General features: G+C 38.2%; 1 protein-coding gene across 4 annotated transcripts in view; it reads left to right on the forward strand.

Annotated features, from left to right (window-relative positions):
- The first annotated feature begins 393 nt into the window (after positions 1–393).
- The window catches only part of LOC137647251 (uncharacterized), a 76597-nt gene continuing 56253 nt past the window's right edge, over positions 394–20737 (forward strand). Inside the window, exon 1 of one of the 4 annotated variants that reach the window (XM_068380645.1) lies at positions 394–542. In XM_068380645.1, the coding sequence (XP_068236746.1) occupies positions 491–542 (52 nt within the window). In that variant the 5' untranslated portion in view covers positions 394–490. Of the gene's footprint in view, positions 543–15230; positions 15338–15374; positions 15600–20737 lie in introns of those variants that run through there. The other 3 variants (XM_068380641.1, XM_068380644.1, XM_068380643.1) reach the window with 3 other exon arrangements.

The raw sequence follows: 20737 nt of genomic DNA on the forward strand, positions 1-20737 counted from the left end.
TATTGGCTATATCAAGGTCAACCTCTCTTTGAAACCTTCATATGTTGATGTAATATTTATACTCTCGAACAGTTTTGCTTTTTTTGTTAACATTCAAGTTTAATAATTTAAGTATACCTTCGCGTTTTCCTTTTACAAAACAACAGGCACCTTTTACAAGGCTTCACGAACGAACCAAAGCACGGTTACCTTTGTTCTTGATCTCACCAAAGAATCCCCCATTGATCCTAGATATACCATAGCTCGTAAACAATAAACTTTTACCCCCTCATACCCTCCACCAATAAACACCCCCCCCCCCCTCCTCCAAGCTCCCTTCCTTCTCATACCTACGCCTATGGCTATAGGCAGCAGCGCCTCGAGGCCTCGATAATCCCCCCGCGATTCTGTGAGTCATTGTCCCTGTTTCTCCTCTTCGTTTTAGTTGCTCTTGTCGTGTGTAGTGGAACGGTTGGGAACAAGGTCAGTGAGCGTGGGATAAATATTAACGATGAACAAGGCGAAAAGAAAATGGTCTTCAGATCGAACAGAAACAAGTAGAAGTGAGTACCTGATAAGTTTCCTTTATGATCAAGAGCATATGTTATGTAGATCTAAATTAATTCACGTTTGCTATTTGTTATTTTGCAGTATCCAAATTTAACCGAAGTAAAATTGTTCTTATTGGTGTTTAGAGAGAAGAGTGGTGGCGGCAGTTGTGTGCTCGAATCTATGCATCTATCGTGAGCTGAAAGACGTTGAAACATTGTAGACGTTTACAAATAAGGATAATGCTAGTTTATTACGGCACACGCGAAAAGATGTGTTTTAAGGTTTAACTCAATTGTTCTATGTATTCATTTGGCTAAACTTACTCCATTCAAGATTGCATAGGTATAAAATCAATTCAATCTTTATACGAGCAAGAGATTCGCGTCTGCACCGGTTATAACTCGAACATGAGAATTTCCCGCATTCATGTAGTGTTCACGCAAGAATTAATTTACTATATCGTTCTCACCAGTAATTAGGTAATAATGTATACAGTGTATTTGCATGTACATCATTAATAATATAACGAATCTTGAAATTCCAAAAATTTCTTCCACTCTCTGCTTGCTTGTTTATGCTGCTTGCATGTGAGCTACGTGCAAGCAGACACGTAAGCACGTGAACACCACTATTTTGTCGACAACCACAAGCTATAGATTAATAGCGAAATATTTGGAGTTAATATTCAATTATAATGGTATTAAATATTAGTTAATTTAGAGAGAGAGAGAGAGAGAGAGAGAGAGAGAGAGAGAGAGAGAGAGAGAGAGAGAGAGAGAGAGAGAGAGAGAGAGAGAGGAGAGATAGAATGGCAAACAAATCCAGTTTCGTTGTGATTCACGAACCCTTCATAGCGGGATGTGAATACGAGCCTCTCTCTCTCTCTCTCTCTCTCTCTCTCTCTCTCTCTCTCTCTCTCTCTCTCTCTCTCTCTCTCTCTCTCTGTGTTCAAATGCCACATTAAAGCAAGCAATCCTTTTTCACGTCAGACATGAACACCCAATAACTCTATCGATGATTCATAACACAAACACTGAGAATCTCGAATCCCCATATTCTACAGAGGAACAATGATTCATTCACACGGGCTGTGACCAAACAAACTTTCACTCACGCACATTCGTCAAAAATAATTGAGCAAATCGTAGTTTTGACATTTTCTTTTCAGTATAACAATGTCTTTTGTGAATAAACCTAGGCTCGTATATGAGTTATTTTCTTATCACAGGTCAGGTATAATGTTTACCTCCCACATGAATAATTAATGAATTTGTTTGTTTACAGAATTCTCACACGTATGCCTATCTTATTTATCTTCATCTTGTTTTTTTTTATATAGTTTATATCTGAAAGATTTTTCATGTTGTTAATGTTCTTAGAATATTTTATTTTAATTGTTAATTACTTCACTCTTATTTATTTATTTATTTCCTTTCATTACTGGGCTATTTTCACTGTTGGAACCCTCGGGCTTATAGCATCTTGCTTTTCCAACTAGGGTTGTAACTTGGCTTTTAATAATAATAATAATAGTGTGGCCGGCATTAGGCTTATCACCCAGTCGTAAATTTCCTTGGTATATTTCTCGGCATGCTGACCATTTCATACCTCTCCTTTCATATGTTGTTGTGGTATTTCCTCTGTCGCTAAGCAACCCCTCCCCCCCCCCCCACCCCCCATCTCTACCCCTACCACCACCACCGCAAATAAGGACTTTATTTTTCCTCCAAGGAACCTCCAAGGATACGGACTCTCTCAGTCGAAGTCATAATGTTTATTTACTAACTGGCAATTTGGGGCTGTATTTCCAAGACAGTTTTTTTCGAGGGCAGATAAATTGAATCTAAATTCTTCTGCCATAATGGTCTAATTTATTTATATCGAGAGGAAAATCTGTTTTCTTCACCCGTTTAAAACTTTAAATTGGTTTTGATCTCCCTCGCGTTACGGTAGGCCTACAGATGCAGACATTCTGCGCCTCCATAAGATTTCAAGTGAGGTTTGGAATATCTCCCACAGCTTAGAATTTTAATTGATTAGAGTAAAAACACAGATTTTGTTACTTATTAAGGGAGTTGAGAATATTGAAATATATTTTAGTAGGCCAAAGGAAACTTTGTTAGTATATATATATATATATATATATATATATATATATATATATATATATATATATATATATATATATATATATATATATATATATATATATATATATATATATATATGGATAAATATCAACACAACATCGTGTTCAAATAGAAATAAATTACATCTAGGTTATAAATTTTAGAAGAGATGCAATTCTGGCAAAATGAATTTTATGAATATATTGATATAATTCTTTTTTTAAGTTTGGAAAGATATTTTCTTTAGGGAATTTTTGCGCTGATCTTTATATGATTAGGTGTAGTTTTTTTTTTTTTAATCTATGCAAAGAGATTCGGAATGAACAGCAAAGATAGTTGAACACTGATAATGACATGATATGGACTTAAATGGTATGTGAATGTATATTCATATACTTATCTTTATTATCTTATCATTAGGTAGTAGGTTAGCCAGGGCACCATCCACCCCGTTGAGATACTACCACTTGAGAGTTATTGGGTCCTTTGACTGACCAGGCAGTACTACATTGGGTCCTTCTCGCTTGTTACGGCTCATTTTCCTTTTGCCTACATTTAAATCTTAGTCTGGCCTCTTCTTTACATTTTCCTCTGTCATCACGCACCTGACAACACTGAGATTACCAAACAATTCTTCCTCGCTCAAGGGGTTAAAAAATGCGATGCAATTCTTCAGTGGCCACTTTCCATTTACCTCTTTGTAAGGATAGAAGAGACTTTTAGCTATAGTAAGCATCTCTTCTAGGAGAAGGACACTCCAAAATCAAACCATTATTATTATTACTTGCTAAGCTACAACCCTAGTTGGACAAGCAGAATGCTATAAGTCCAGGGGCCCCAACAGGGAAAATAGCCCAGTGAGGAAAGGAAAAAAGAAAATATTTTAAGAACAGTAACAACATTAAAATAATTTTTTCCTATATAATCTATAAAAACTTAACAAAATACGAGGAACAGAATTCAGATAGAATAGTGTGCCCGAGTGTACCCTCAAGCAAGAGAACTCTACCCCCAGACAGTGGAAGACTAGAGAACAATGGTTTGATTTTGGAGTGTACTCCTAAAAGAATTGCTTACCATAGCAAACGAATCTCTTCTATCCTTACCAAGAGGAAAGTAGCCACTGACAATTACAGTGCCGTAGTTAACCCCTTGAGTCAAGAAGAATTGTTTGGTAACCTCAGTGTTGTCTGGTGTATGAGGATAGAGGAGAATCTGTAAAGAATAGGCCAAACTATTCGGTGTATGGATAGGCAAAGGGAAAGTGAACCGTAACCAGAGAGAAGGATCCACTGTAGTACTGTCTGGCCAGTCAAAGGGCCCCATAACACTAGCGGTAGTATCTCAACGGGTGGCTGGTGCCCTGACCAACCTACTACTTAGTCTTGGGTAGTGCCATAGCCTCTGTACCATGGTCTCTCACAGTCTTGGCGTAGTGTTCTCATGGTTGAGGGTACACTCGGGCGCACTATTCTATCTTATTTGTCTTCCTATTATTTACATATGAAATATTTATTCTAATGCTGTTACTGTTTTTTAAAATGTTTTATTTCAATTGCTAATTACTTTTCTTTTCTTTTAGTTCCCTTAATTCCTTTCCTCACTGGGCTATTTTCCCTGTCGGATCCCTGAGGAGTATAGCATTCTGCTTTTCCCATTAGGGTTGTAGCTTATCAAGTAATAATTATAATAATTATTCTGTATGTATATATATATATATATATATATATATAATATATATATATATATATATATATATATATATATAATCATGAAAAGTAAATCATTGGTTTAGAAATATAATAATTTATGAACTAATGAAGCATCAAAGTTCAAGGTATTCGTACTTGGCATTCACGTCGAAATCTTCATAAATTACAAGTTATAAAACAAAAATTCGTTATTTACGAACAGTAGCATTAAATATTTTGCCTTTAAAACAATTGTAACTGATATGATTCACACTTTTGACATTTTTTTAAGGATATAAAACCACGAAATGTTTGGGAATTTTTATTACATGAATTAAAATTATAAACATTTGACTACATTTCATTGCCACAAACGTTGATTCTTGGCTAAATAAAACACAGCTTTTTTTTTTTTTTTTTTTTTTTATAATATTTCTTACGTGTTCCGACATACCCCCACTCTGAGGGGGCAGATTGATATATTATTATTTTTTTTTTTTTTAATTAACCCATAGTTTGTATGAAGTATTAATTTATCCCCTAAGTTATTTTTTGGCATGGTTTCACGAGTACCAAAATGAAAAAATAAAAATATTTAAAGACCTTGCCCTATTCTTGATCATCATTTTAAATCACAACATAAATAGGCCTACTACACATTCAAAGCTAGGAGGGAATAACAGTAATTCTTATCAGTGCAATTTTCATGGGCTCATTTCTTGCAAACTAGGTATTGCACCCTGATCTCTTAATTTGCTGTTGGACGGTGGCTCCACACAGACCAGACATTAGGATTTGTTCTCTTCAGAATCTGAGCTTTCTGAAGTTCTTTGTTTTGTCTTCTTCCTTTGGGGTAAGATTCTTCGAGTTTTCACGTTTGCTTTTAACTTCTCATCTAAAGAGTTTTTAATCGGACTATGAGTCAAAATTGCAGTAGTTTGTTTTCTTTTATTAACTAAATTTCCTTTCTCAGGCCTGTCTTAGCCAGTGGTCTTACTGCTTCTGATGTTAGGAATTTAGCCAGTGGTCTTACTGCTTCTGATGTTAGGACTAAGTTTACATTTCCGTCTGTAAAGATTCCTGAAGTAGATGACGATGGTTCATTTCCATGACAGGTTGCAATAGTAGGAGTCACGAGTTTATTCTCCACTTCTAATTGTGCATTCCTAGGTGTGGAAGAAGAACCAGCATGGTTTTTAATTTTATCTGTGGCCTCGCGGTGATATGAATTCAATATACCCGTGCTTCTATTTTCTGGCAATGCGTGCATTTCTGTAAAATCATGGGGCTGAGGCCTGTCGGTTACATAAGCACCCATGAAATCTTCGTCCTGAAATATATATCTATTGAAGGGTGAAATCCCTGCAGATTTGAACCCAGCTAAGATATTGGCAGGAGTCACAACAAGTGGCAAGGCTGTGGAAATTACGACTATTATGTCACATATAGTCATAGTAGAACCAGGGTGATTTGTCATCCAAGAGTCACAGAATCTATTTACACAAGTATTCAGTGGCCCGTAAACACTTACATCAAGCGGATGCATCCAATGAGAACAGTTTGGGGGGAATGAAAGAGCAACAATGCCATTGGCCTTACAATAATCCAGACCATCAATGGACAGGTGAGAATGATGGTTATCTAGTAATAAAAGCACTGGGTGTTCTTTAGAGCATTTAGTGTGTTTCACAAAATGCTTAAGAAACTCTACAAAATTAGTCTCTTTCATGCACCCCGAGGGATTGGCCGCGCCAGAACTACCTGGAGGGGCATTTGTCAGGAAATGATCCTGGAAATGAGCTCTGGGGAAGACAAAGAAAGGAGGGACCACATTACCAGTTGCTGAGACAGCTATAGCTACTGTAACTAGAGTTCCCTTTTCTGCTGAGGTCATCTTTTCAATTTGTTTAGAGCCTTTACTACCAACAACTTCAATAGGCTTCTGAAATGTTATGCCAGTCTCATCCATGTTCCATATGTCACCAGGAGTAAACTTGTAGCGATCACGGACAGATTGTAAATGATCAAAAAACATGTCCACATTCGTCTTATTGAAGCTTTCTCTTGAAAGGCTGGTTGATTCTGGTGATCTAATGAATATGCCCTTATTTCTTTTCAAAAAACCAGAAAACCAGTCAGTACCAGCCATCTCATTTGCTGTCCATGATTTAGGAATATGATTTTTACCATAAACGGCAAACTGAAATGCCAATTTCCTTACTTCTTCCACAGATAAGCCATAATAATACATATCTGCTGCACGTTTAAGATATGTAGAAAATTCCTTTTCCTGCTCGTTGGAAAATATTTGTCTGTGTTGAGTGTAGCCCACTGCAAGAGATGAACTTCCTTCACTCCTCACTTGCTCGTCAGTTATTTTCTGGCAATAACGTGCAAGCGTTCGAAAGGGAATGCCAAAATCCTTTGCGACCCCTCTAATTGACTTGTGTTCACACTTGACACTCTTGACAGCCCTTAGCATCACATCAGGTGGAGTTGAGGCTCGTTCGGTTGTTCTTTGGTATGTTCTCACCATGTCTGAAAATTAGAAAAGACAAATATTGTAAGCTAATCCGAAACTGTGCAAACAAGTCAGGAGAATGTATGCGTGTGGGGGTGGGGTAAACGTCGCACAGTGCCAACTTGCCCCGTACTTGCTGTGCCAACATTCCCCCAACTAAGAAACTGTTATCAAAATAGTATATGATAGATAGTCGAACAGTTTGAAAACAGTCTTATTCACAAAGTATTTCTATAGGTCAAGCGATATTTTATCAACGAAACATTTATCATCCCAAGTGTTTCAGCCCACGTTTTCCGATGTTACTTGCCTTCAGCAAAATCAGACTTTTTCCTGTAAGTCAACTCGCCAACAAACAACATACACTTATACCCGTTTCTTGGTAACTGAACGAACATGTGGTGTCTAGTGAATAGTAAACTACGTGGGAGTAAAATCAGAGCCATCTGTCGTCAAACATAAGAAACATTGCAGCTGTGCCCAATTTACTCCTGTAGGCAAATGGTCCCAGACTCTAAGTCTCCCTGTAGCATCAGCATGACCCATCCCTCATAGTGGGTCCTGAGCATCAGTAAAGTCACGCTCGGTCAGGAAATTGATTTAACAGGATACCGATCTGTTCAAAAGCGACAACAGGAAGCAATTGTCAGGCTGGGAGGGATTAACACTCACGACTGACCATTGTAAGCTCCGATCTCTGCATCCCAGTGTATCCTGTGCAAATTGAATGCATACGAATTTCTCTTTCTTGCATTTTTTCCTTTTGAATGTTTTATCTATTTCCCATTTTTCTCACCTTACTGGGATATTTTTCTCTGTTGGAAGCCTTGGGCTTATAGCAACCAGCTTTTGCAGCTTAGCTAACAATAATAATAATAATAATAATAGTAATAACAATAACATTGCATTTTATAATAATAATAACATTGCATTTTATAATGATAATGACATTGCATTTTATAATAATAATAATAATAACATTGCATTTTATAATAATAATGACATTGCATTTTATAATAATAATGACATTGCATTTTATAATAATAATGACATTGCATTTTATAATAATAATGACATTGCATTTTATAATAATAATAATAATAATAATAATAATAATAACATTGCATTTCCCTATTAGTATTGGAAGAGGCATACAAATGAAATACTGTATGCCATTTTTGTATAAACTTAATTCAGAATGTAGAATACACAGCTTCATTTAAACTAATTTGCGATCGCATTAATGATTTTAACTAACCGTTCTGTAACTGTATCGAACTCACACACATACGCACACGCACATATACAGCTGACGTTTCCTCCCGGCAATCAACAAAGTTTCAAGGTCGTTGCCCACTCCCTGTGCATGCGTACCGGATATAATTTGACAGGTGATTCTGACGTTTCATATCCTCGTTACTTTCTAGTAAAAATGTGCCAGTTATTATTTTCTGGGGCAAATTTCGAAATGATACTATAAAGTTGATTTATTGACAAGCGGCCTAACATATTATTACTAGTAAAACAACAACCCAAATTGGAAAAGCAGGATGCCATAAGCCCAAAGGCTCCAACAGGGAAAAATAGCCTTACGAGGAAAAAAAACAAGAAAAAATACACTACATGCGATGTAATGAATAGTTGAAATAAAATATTTTTAGAACAGCAAAATCATTAAATTAGATCTTTCATTTGTAAACTATAAAAAGACTTGAAAAAAGCAAGAGAACTCTATTCTACCGCAAGACAGTGGAAAACCTTTGTACAGAGGGTATGGAACTGCCCAAGACTAGAGAATAATGATTTGATTTTGGAGTGTCCCTCTCATAGAAGAGCTGCTTACCATAGCTAAAGTCTCCCTTTTTCCCTTACCAAGAAGAAAGTAGCCACTGATCAATTACAATGCATAGTTGTGCATCAGAAATATAATTATGGATATGTAGTGCCTAAGTAACATGTTAAATTTCTCATGAGACCAAACACTTTTGTTTGTACGTAGTACAGTACATCTGTATTCTGTATTAACACTTGTTTGCACGTAGTACAGTACATCTGTATTAACACTTTTGTTTGCACGTAGTACAGTACATCTGTATTAACACTTTTGTTTGCACGTAGTACAGTACATCTGTATTAACACTTTTGTTTTCACGTAGTACAGTGCATCTGTATTTAAAATATAGCAGTTCCCCTATTTTCCTTGTTGGGGCCCCTGGGCTTATAGCATCCTGCTTTTCCAACTAGGGTTATAACTTGGCAAATATTATTTTTTTTTTTTTTTTTTTTTTTTGTCGATAAATTTTATTCTCTAGAACGTTGTGGACTGCAATGAGGATCATAATAATAATCTCCCACGTTCATTTCTCAGACAATGAAATGTTATATGGACGAATGCATAGAATTTTGCCCCTAAAACAAGTGCTAGGTCCGTGGAGTCCATTCAGCGCCGATGTGCAACTTGGAAGTTTAAAGTTTAATGAAGTTTGACAGAAAGATTAAAGAAAAGGAATGTTTAACGAGCTGATATTAATTCAACCTTGATCAATGCCGTAACGACAAACTAAGGAAAACAAATAAACTAAGAGGTGGTCTTTTTATTTATTTATTTTTTTTTTTTTTTTTTTACAAAATATCTTATATAAATCCATATCATACTTGTGATATTAACAGTTCACCAATGGACATTTCATTCATGAAGTATCACATATTGAATAATGGGTATCAGATCTGGCGCAATTTATTTTAATGTTACTGTTCTTAAAATATTTTATTTTTCCTTAGTTTCCTTTTCTCACTGGGCTATTTTCCCTGTTGGGGCCCCTGGGGCATCTTGCTTTTCCAACTAAGTTTATAGCTTAGCAAGTAATAATAATGATAGTAATAATAATTCTGGTATTGTTTGGCTTGGTGGCCGTAGTTTTGTTTCCACGGCTAAGCTTCAAATTTTCTCTTCTTACGTCTCTTAGATCTTTACACACACACGCACACACACACACACACACACACACACACACACATATATATATATATATATATATATATATATATATATATATATATATATATATATATATATATATATTTAGTAACATGTACTGTATATTTACGCGCGTGTCTCTTCCTCTATCTTTACTTATAACTTCTATTTGATATATGGATCGAAAATACATTTCTTCTTTTATTGAGAAACTTATATTATTCCAAGGTGAAAATATAGAAAATTTGTGCTCTGTACTTCCTTAATGGCAGAAGTATTAATCTCATCCTTTTCAGCAAGTAATAAAAGAAACGTAAATGAAAAGCGACGAAGAATAAAAAGCCTGTTGTTTGTAATGCGGTACACTTCTGACCCAGCAGGTCCTCTGTCATCTGAGTGGCTGACGTTCCACAAGCAAACGTATGCAAAAGGTATTATCCTTGGTCATTTAAAGGCCACTCGTGAATGGTGTGGCAAGGGACAGTGACATTGTTCTAGAGACTGAACATTACCAAACAATTCTTCTTCAACCAAGGGGTTACTGCACTGTAATTGTTCAGTGGCTACTTTCCTCTTGTTAAGGGTAGAAGAGACTCTTTAGCTATGGAAAGCAACTCGGTAGAAGGACACTCCAAAATCAAACCATTGTTCTCTAGTCTTGGATAGTGCCATAGCTTCTGACCCATGGTCTTCCACTGTCTTTGGTTAGAATTCTCTTGCTTGAGGGTACTCTCGGGCACTCTTTTCTGTCCTGTTTCTCTTCCTCTTGTTTTTTAAGGTTTTTATATTTATGTAGGAGGTATTTATTTTGATGTTATTACTCTTGAATATTTATTTTTCCTTGTTTCCTTTCATCACTGGGCTATTTTCTCTGTTGGAGCCCCTGGGCTTATAGCATCCTGCTTTTCCAACTATGGTTGTAGCTTAGCAAGTAATAATAATAATAATATACATATGATCAGCGCCCAAGCCCCTCTCCACCCAAGTTAGGACCACAGAGAGTCAGACAATGGCTGCTGATGACTCAGCAGGTAGACCTATAGGCTCTTGCAAACCGTCCATCCTTAACTTACAAGGATGGTGAGGTTGTAGACACTACAAGGAACTATTAAGCTTAAGCAGGACTCTCACCCCAGACCGGCGATCACCAGGCAGGGACGTTTTCAATAGGGTTTTGTTGTTATCATGATATGTAGTTTACAGTTCTAAGGACTATGAGAAACGGAAAGGAGTCTCTCTCTCTCTCTCTCTCTCTCTCTCTCTCTCTCTCTCTCCTCTCCTCTCTCTCTCTCTCTCTCACACACACACACACACACACACACACAAGCACACCCACATATACACAGGCACAAACAAAGAAGCAGAACCAATCACAAGGTATATAATTATTTAGACCATTGCTTGACCAAGGAATATTTGTTAGGCTCATAAAAATTACCATACTATCCCTACGTGGCTTTGTATCACCACAGATTCTTGCCATTTTTAATCGCCATTTAAAAGAGTAGGATATTATAATAATATTAATTAACAGCTAATTAACAACATAGTTTTCAAATTAGCACCCAATAAAAACAAAAGAGCAGATCCGCGAGAGAAACCAAGAATGGTATTTCAGTCTGGAGAGTCTGCGTATTCCTTATTCATCACCCAAGCTGTCTCTACGCAATCGATTACTTCCCCTTATCTCAGCTACCTTTGCGCCCTTTCTTACAAAGAGCCCAAGATGTCTTGATTCTGAAAGCACTAAACTAACTAATTTCTCATTAAAATGTACAAAACAATTAATAAATCGCCATACAAAGTTTTCCCCAGGACATACAGAATGGGCTTTATTCACAACTAAATGAACGAAAAGATTAATAAAAACTAAACGAATTAATGTTTCTGTGGAACGCAATGGTAATAATGTGTATAAATGATCTAGTTAAAGAAAGGACTTACAAATTGATAAGTAAACTGATATGAAGTAAGGATTTAAATGTCTTAAACAAACCATATTGTAACAGCAAACTTATCAATGAATTGATTGATCGATAAATGCACGAAAAACTTTCTTAATAGAATTCACACAACATAACTCGACCCAGACAGGAATCGAAGTCGATTTCGGAATTTTAAGTCTTGAATTTCGAAAAGTTCTGACATTTAACACGCGTCTGAAATGGCGTATACGCTGGATCCCACCCGCTCCTCTCCCCGGCCCATACGCTGGGATCTGTCCCGGTTCAAAAACAAAAGAAGAAAGCCACTCGTTGAAAGTTGCAACATTTTAGGATCAATATTGCGAGACAAAGGAATTCATTTTGGACTTTTACGCAATACAAAATATTTAGATCTCTCTTCAGCGGAGTTTATCTTCAACTATTTGATCTTTCGGTAGTCCAGGCGTTGCAATGGGCACATTTGCCGATAATCAGTTCCGTTAGATGCATCGTCTTTAATACCCATGTACTCTGCAATACGCATCCTAAGAAATCGCGTGGGCGCTCTCCTGCGCACGCCCATTATTCTCTAATTGTATGTTATCAATAAAACACACACACACACACACACACACACACACACATATATATATATATATATATATATATATATATATATATATATATATATATATATATATATATATAATATATATATATATATATATATTGTGCGTATGTATGTGTAAGAATGATCACGAATACGTCAAAAAACCTGTTCAGTCCAGAGAGTTGGATATTTAGACACACCATGGTCTTCCACTGTCTGGGGTTAGAGTTCTCTAGCTTGAAGGTACACTCGGGCACACTATTCTATCTTGTTTCTATTCCTCTTGTTATTTTCAAGTTTCCTCACTTGGCTATTTTCCCCGTTGGAGCCCTTGGACTTATAGCATCCTGCTTTTCCAACTAGGGTTGTAGTTTAGCAAGTAATAATAATAATTATGATATTCCATCCTTTCAATAATTCGCCAAAACTCGGCATATGATTTGGAATCAAATATCTTAAATCTCATTTTTCGGCACTATCGCGTCATTGATCATTTGCTTGAGGTTAGAAGATGAACGTGTCTGGACGGCTTCCTAGAGAGAGAGAGAGAGAGAGAGAGAGAGAGAGAGAGAGAGAGAGAGATTCTTAGACATATGTAGGTCAGCAATGTTACCATGCTTTATGTAATTAGAGGCCCGAAGTGTTTATAATATATTTAAAGCTTATTTGTGTTTGTTTTGTCATAAAGTTCCATTTAAGTAACATCCTGGTTCCCACCACCATGTTCCCATGGACAGGTGAAACAAAAGACGGGGAGATGGTCACAAACGCGCAAGTGGGTTAGATTTCACAGAGAGAGAGAGAGAGAGAGAGAGAGAGAGAGAGAGAGAGAGAGAGAGAGAGAGAGAGAGAGAGAGACGCTTACATGGTTATGAGTGGAAGAAAAGCTGAAAGCAAGATTGGGAAGACTGGGGAGTAGAAAACAAATACATTGAGAGAGAGAGACGATTAAAGCATTGTGGGAGGAAGAGGAGCTGAAAAAAAAGATTGGGAAGCCTGGAGAGGAGAAAAACAAATACATATGAGAGAGAGAGAGAGAGAGAGAGAGAGAGAGAGAGAGAGAGAGAGAGAGACGCTTAGAGCATTGTGGGAGGAAGAGGAGCTGAAAAAAAGATTGGGAAGCCTGAAGAGGAGAAAAACAAATACATATGAGAGAGAGAGAGAGAGAGAGAGAGAGAGAGAGAGAGAGAGAGAGAGAGAGAGAGAGAGAGAGAGAGAGACGCTTAAAGCATTGTGGGTGGAAGAGAAGCTGAAAGAAAGATTGAGAAGACTGGGTAGTAGAAAAACAAATACATATGAGAGAGAGAGAGAGAGAGAGAGAGAGAGAGAGAGAGAGAGAGAGAGAGAGAGACGCTTAAAGGGTTGTGGGTGGAAGAGAAGCTGAAAGAAAGATTGGGAAGACTGGGTAATAGAGAAACAAATATATATATATATATATATATATATATATATATATATATATATATATATATATATATATATATATATATATATATATAGAGAGAGAGAGAGAGAGAGAGAGAGAGAGAGAGAGAGAGAGAGAGAGAGAGAGAGAGAGAGAGAGAGAGACGCTTAAGGGTTGTGGGTGGAAGAGAAGCTGAAAGATTGGGAAGACTGGGGAGTAGAAAAACAAATACAGAGAGAGAGAGAGAGAGAGGAGAGAGAGAGGAGAGAGGAGAGAGAGAGAGAGAGAGAGAGAGAGAGAGAGAGAGAGAGACGCTTAAAGGGTTGTGGGTGGAAGAGAAGCTGAAGGCAAGATAGGGAACAGAGCGGGAGTGGGAAAACAAATAAAATATACGCGAGAGAGAGAGAGAGAGAGAGAGAGAGAGAGAGAGAGAGGAGAGAGAGAGAGGAGAGAGAGAGAGATTATATACCTGTGCTCGACCGACGTCTGAGCAACGAATATCCTACCCCCTGTGGGAGCCCCAGTAACCCTATCCCCACCCCTCACAACTGGTTCCCAGTGACCCCCAAGATGGGCATACGTCTGCGGGGGGGGGATATGAATTGCATGAGATTAATCACGTCCACTCAGAAATCATTATCAACAAACGATGCTTTTAACAATGAGATAGATACAAGACAAAGGTGTTTCGGGGGAATGGTGGCTTGGTTAGCGACCCCCTTTCCCTCTCGTTAGTCCATCCTTTGAATAAGAGTATGCGGCAGTGAGATTCCTTTTCACCCTGCGGCTAAATAAGCATACAAAAATAATGAACAAATGTTTCTATATACTGTAGTCACAAATTTTAAGACAGGATTTAATATGGTTTCAAAAGTATGCCGAATATCTAGAGCAAGATATGCATATAATGAGCTGATGATTTAGACGAAATGACTAGAAACCACACAAAGAAAAGTTAGGCTTAAGAAATATTGATTTAAAGCTACCGCAGCCCAGCCCCGGAATGCTTTGTACGATCTTGGCAACACTAATAAGATGCAATAGTAACACATTATTCCTGGTGTGACATTTTAATATTCTGTATGTAATGCTATGAAATCATCATCTTTAAAATGGCATATAAATCATAATTTATGCAAAACGACGGCCATTTTCAACGTGTTAAGGTTTACCATTGCCTTCCGGATTCATAGAAAACGGGTCTAGCATATATGACGCTGTTTCAATGAAAACGACTTCTTCGATTTTCCTGTTGGCTCATTTTTGGGTGAGGAATATCTAGTCTTTTAAATAAAATGACTAAAGCTTATTTCTTACAAATGAGCATGAAAAAACCCAAGGAAAGAAAAATTAGTTAACAAAATAATAAATATATAGTTTATGAAAAACCCATACTTTAAATACAAGATTTTATATACATATTCGTTAATTCTGTCATTACTGGAACGTTGAATGTGTAGCTACTGCTGACCGGAGACGTGTTATTATTTTGTGACGTTCCCTATTAGTGTTATCATGAAATAAATTTGAAAAAGTTAACAATGGCAGGTGAGTTGATATGACCACACGCTTATCGTGTTTGAGCCAAGTGCAGGGTAATGTGTCCACGAGAAAACTGGAATTTGAAAGCTAATTGGTGTTGCCCAAAGAAGAACTTGAAGGACAATAATCAGACATTCTTTGACGTCAGTGTCGTCGATTTCATCACTATTTTTCGCATCTCTATCCTCCCGACGGTGCAGCCACTGCATCGCTTTCTTATGCATGCTTGTATGTGATTTCTGAAGGATGATGTCGTCTTCTAAACGTGGTAAATAAGGCAGTCAACGCCATTTTGTCACAGGTCATAGTTGGGGGGCAGACTGCTAAACGAAAGTTTTCCAGAAACGGCACTGTATGCGGTAGTGCCACCACTACCGATTTTTATTATGACGTGTACATGTTCCAAGATACCCTTATTGTGCATTACATTGACTCTAATTGACGTAACGCAATGCAAAAGCAATTTGTAATAGATTTCATGAAAGGGATCGGGTCCGATAGATGGGAGGTGGCCTGGGAAAGTGCTTCCGTTTTATGCCGTAGACTGTAAACAAATGCACGTGATGTGCGGACATTTAAACAGCCAACCAGACGCATGTGACCCTATACACGTGTTTGTCGTCTTGAAGGGCGATACTTGTGTTCAATACAAGATTAATGTTTTGATTCTTTGGGTTTGACAGTATGAAATAGATCCAAATTAAGATATTTGTGGGACCAGGTTAGGCCAGTCCAATGACGTGTAATGTAAGCTAGGCTACATTTTGGGGTGGTTCTATTGTGGCTATAGGTAGGGTGAATTTCTGTATTTTCTGGGTAGTGTCATGACCAAGTGAGGCACCGAAGGTCAAGCTAGCCACGCTTTAAATTTGTCTTGTAGGCTAGTTTGGTGTGATCTTGACCAACATTTAAAAATTTTACTAATTTTAGCTTAAAGTCCATCTAATATATGCCAATGACACTAATCTTGCCTATATGAGGTAATCTACTTATCAAAGATGATGATAATCAGATAGCCTATGGTACCATATTGTTAATTAAGGCCTTGGCTGCCTATTGGTTAAATCCCTATCTAGAAATCCATGGGATGGAAGGTTGCACCTCACTCCAGCTTAATAGTCTCTTGTATTATCTGCAACCTAACCCTCCATGTAAACTAAGGAATGGGATTCTGGGTGAGCCTATACATTTGCCTGTTGAGTCATCAGCAGCCATTGCCTGGCTCTCCCTGGTCTCTTGTAGTCTTAGCTTGATGGGCGCTTATGTGTATATATGGTTGGTCTTTAGTGCATTACCTTGTCTCTTGCCTTTGTCATTCATGAGCGACCTTTAAAACCTTTAGATGTTTGGTCTCTGGTGCATTGTCCTGTCCCTTGCTTCTTTCACTCATGGGTGACCTTGAAACCTTTAGATGTTCGATGTGTTGTGCATTTCCCTGTCCCTTGTCTCTGTCATTCATGGGTAACCTTCAAAACCTGTAGATGTTTGTTCTCTGGTGCATTGCCCTGTCCCTTGCCTCCTTCATTCATGAATGACCTTTAAACCTTTAGATGTTGGTCTCTCATACATTGCCCTGTCCCTTGCCTCCTTCATTCATGAATGACCTTTAAACCTTTAGATGTTGGTCTCTCATACATTGCCCTGTCCCTTGCCTCCTTCATTCATGAATGACCTTTAAACCTTTAGATGTTGGTCTCTCATACATTGCCCTGTCCCTTGCCTCCTTCATTCATGAATGACCTTTAAACCTTTAGATGTTTGGTCTCTCATACATTGCCCTGTCCCTTGCCTCCTTCATTCATGAATGACCTTTAAACCTTTAGATGTTGGTCTCTCATACATTGCCCTGTCCCTTGCCTCCTTCATTCATGAATGACCTTTAAACCTTTAGATGTTTGGTCTCTCATACATTGCCCTGTCCCTTGCCTCCTTCATTCATGAATGACCTTCAAAACCTGTAGATGTTTGTTCTCTGGTGCATTGCCCTGTCCCTTGCCTCCTTCATTCATGAATGACCTTTAAACCTTTAGATGTTGGTCTCTCATACATTGCCCTGTCCCTTGCCTCCTTCATTCATGAATGACCTTTAAACCTTTAGATGTTGGTCTCTCATACATTGCCCTGTCCCTTGCCTCCTTCATTCATGAATGACCTTTAAACCTTTAGATGTTTGGTCTCTCATACATTGCCCTGTCCCTTGCCTCCTTCATTCATGAATGACCTTTAAACCTTTAGATGTTGGTCTCTCATACATTGCCCTGTCCCTTGCCTCCTTCATTCATGAATGACCTTTAAACCTTTAGATGTTTGGTCTCTCATACATTGCCCTGTCCCTTGCCTCCTTCATTCATGAATGACCTTTAAAACCTTTAGATGTTTGGTCTCTCATACATTGCCCTGTCCCTTGCCGCCTCCATTCATGAATGACCTTAAAAACCTCTAGATGTTTGGTCTCTCATACATTGCCCTGTCCCTTGCCTCCTTCATTCATGAATGACCTTTAAAACCTTTAGATGTTTGGTGTCTCATACATTGCCCTGTCCCTTGCTGCCTCCATTCATGAATGACCTTAAAAACCTTTAGATGTTTGGTCTCTCATACATTGCCCTGTCCCTTGCCTCCTTCATTCATGAATGACCTTTAAAACCTTTAGATGTTTGGTGTCTCATACATTGCCCTGTCCCTTGCCGCCTCCATTCATGAATGACCTTAAAAACCTTTAGATGTTTTGTCTCTCATACATTGCCCTGTCCCTTGCCACCTCCATTCATGAATGACCTTAAAAACCTTTAGATGTTTGGTCTCTCATACATTGCCCTGTCCCTTGCCTCCATTCATGAATGACCTTTAAAACCTATAGATGTTTGGTCTCTCATACATTGCCCTGTCCCTTGCCGCCTCCATTCATGAATGACCTTAAAAACCTATAGATGTTTGGTCTCTCATACATTGCCCTGTCCCTTGCCTCCTTCATTCATGAATGACCTTTAAAACCTATAGATGTTTGGTCTCTCATACATTGCCCTGTCCCTTGCCTCTGGCATTCATGAGTCATCTTTAAAACCTTTAAGATATTTGGTCTGGTGCATTGCCCTGTCTCTATTCTCTGTCATTCATGAGTCACCTTTATAACCTTTAGATGTTTGGTCTCTGGTGCATTTCCCTGTCCCTTGCTTCTGACATTCATGGGTAACGTTTAAAACCTTTTGATATCAGGATTTTGGTGCATTGCCCTGACCCTTGCCTCCGTCATTCATGAGTCATCTTTAAAACTTAAGATGTTTGGTCTGGTGCATTGGCCTGTATTTTTCCTCTGTCATTCGTGAGTCACCTTTAAAGCCTTTTGATGCTTGGTTTTTGGTGCACTGCCCTGTCTCTTGCCTCTGTCATTCAGGAGTGACCATTAAAAGGTTTAGATGTTTAATCACTGATGCATTGCCCTGTCCCTTGCCTCTGTCATTCATGAGTCACCCAAAGATGTTTGGTCTCTGTTACATTGCCCTATCTCTAGCCTCTGTCATTCATGAGCAACCTTTAAAACCTTTAGATGTTTGGTCTTTGGTGCATTGCCCTGTCTGTTACCTTTGTCATTTATGCGTGACCTTTAAGATCTTGAGATGTTTGGTCTCTGTCCTTCATGGGTAACCCTTTAAACCTCTAGATGTTTGTTTGACTATGGTGCACTGCCCTGTCTCTTGCCTCTGTCATTCACGATTGACCTGTAAAACCTCTATATGTTTGTTGGTGTCTGGTGTATTGACTATTCCCCTGCTTCTGTCATTCATAAGTGACCTGAACATTTAGATGATAATGACTGGTGCATTGCCATATTCCTGCCTGTGTCATTCATGAGTAATATTTTAAATATTTTATTTTGGCATTCATGAGTGACCTTTAAAACCTTTAGGTGTTTGGTCTCAGATGCACTGCTTGTCCCTTGCCACTGTCATTCATGATTGACCTTTAAAACATTGATATTTAGTCTCTGGTGCATTGCCGTGTCCCTTGTCTGTGTCATTCACGTATGACCTTTAAAACCTTTAGATGTTTGTTGGTCTCTGGTGCATTGCCCTGTCCCTTGCCTCTGTCATTCATGAGTGACCGTTAAAACCTATAGATGTTTGGTCTCTGATGCATTGCCCTGTTCCATACCTCTGGGGTTCATGAGAGACCTTTAAAACCTTTAATTGGCCTATGTCATTCATGAGTAACCTTTAAAATGTTTAGATGTTTGTTGGTCCCTGTTGCATTGCCCCGTCCCTTATCTCTGTCATTCATGAGTGACTTTAAAAACTTTAGATGTTTGTTGGTCTCTGATACATTACCATGACCCTTGCTTTTGTCATTCATGAATGACAATGTAAAACCTTTAGAGGTTTTGTCTCTTGATACTCTGCCCCATCCTTTGCCTCTGTTATTCATGAATGACCTTTAAAACCTGTATCTTGCCTCTGTCATTCATGAGTGACCTGTGAAACCTTTAGATGTTTGGTCTCCGGTGCACTTCCTGGTCCCTTCCTCTGTCATTCATTAGTGACCTTTTAAACCTTTAGATGTTTGGTCATTCATGAGTGACCTGTAAGAAATTTAGATGTTTGGTTTATGGTGCATTGCCTTGTCCCTTACCGCTGTCATTAATGAGTGACCATTAAAACTTTTAGTTGTTTGGTGTCTGATGCACTGCCCTGTTCCTTGTGTCTGTCATTAAAGAGTGACCTTAAAAACCTTTAGATGTTTGGTCTCTGGCGCATTGCCGTGTCCCATGCCTCTGTCATTCATGCATGACCTTTAAAGCTTTCATATGTTTGGTATCTGGTGCATTGCCCTGTCCCTTTCTTCTTGTCATTCATGCATGACCTTAAAACCTTTTGATGTTCGGTCTCTGGTGCATTGTGCTGTCATTCAATATTGACCGTTAAAAACTTAATATGTTTAGTCTTTCTTGCATTGCCCTGTCCCTTGCCTCTTTTATTCATGAGTAATCTTTTAAACCTTTAAATGTTTGTTGGTCTCTGGTGCATTGCCTTGTCCCTTGCCTCTGTTATTTATGAGTGACCTTTAAAACTTTAGATGTGTGTTGGTCTTTGGCGCATTGCCCTGTCTCTTGCCTCTGTCATTCATGAGTGACCTTTAGATGTTTGTTGGTCTCTGGTGTATTGCCCTGTCCCTTGCTTCTGTCATTCACGAGTGACCTTTAAAACCTTTAGATGTTTGGTATCTATGCATTGCTCTGTCTTTCCCCTTTCATTAATGAGTGACCTTTGAAACCTTAAGGATGGTTTGTTCAAAGATGATTTAGAGCTTTTGTTGAGTGGCAGACATAGATGTGCCCCCTTTTAGTATATAAAAGGGATGCAGTCTAACCTAAAACAAGCACCACCTTCCATTTGTCATTGCATTCTTCAA

The sequence above is a fragment of the Palaemon carinicauda genome, chromosome 9 (genome assembly GCF_036898095.1).
Source record: "Palaemon carinicauda isolate YSFRI2023 chromosome 9, ASM3689809v2, whole genome shotgun sequence".
Classification (NCBI taxonomy): domain Eukaryota; kingdom Metazoa; phylum Arthropoda; class Malacostraca; order Decapoda; family Palaemonidae; genus Palaemon; species Palaemon carinicauda.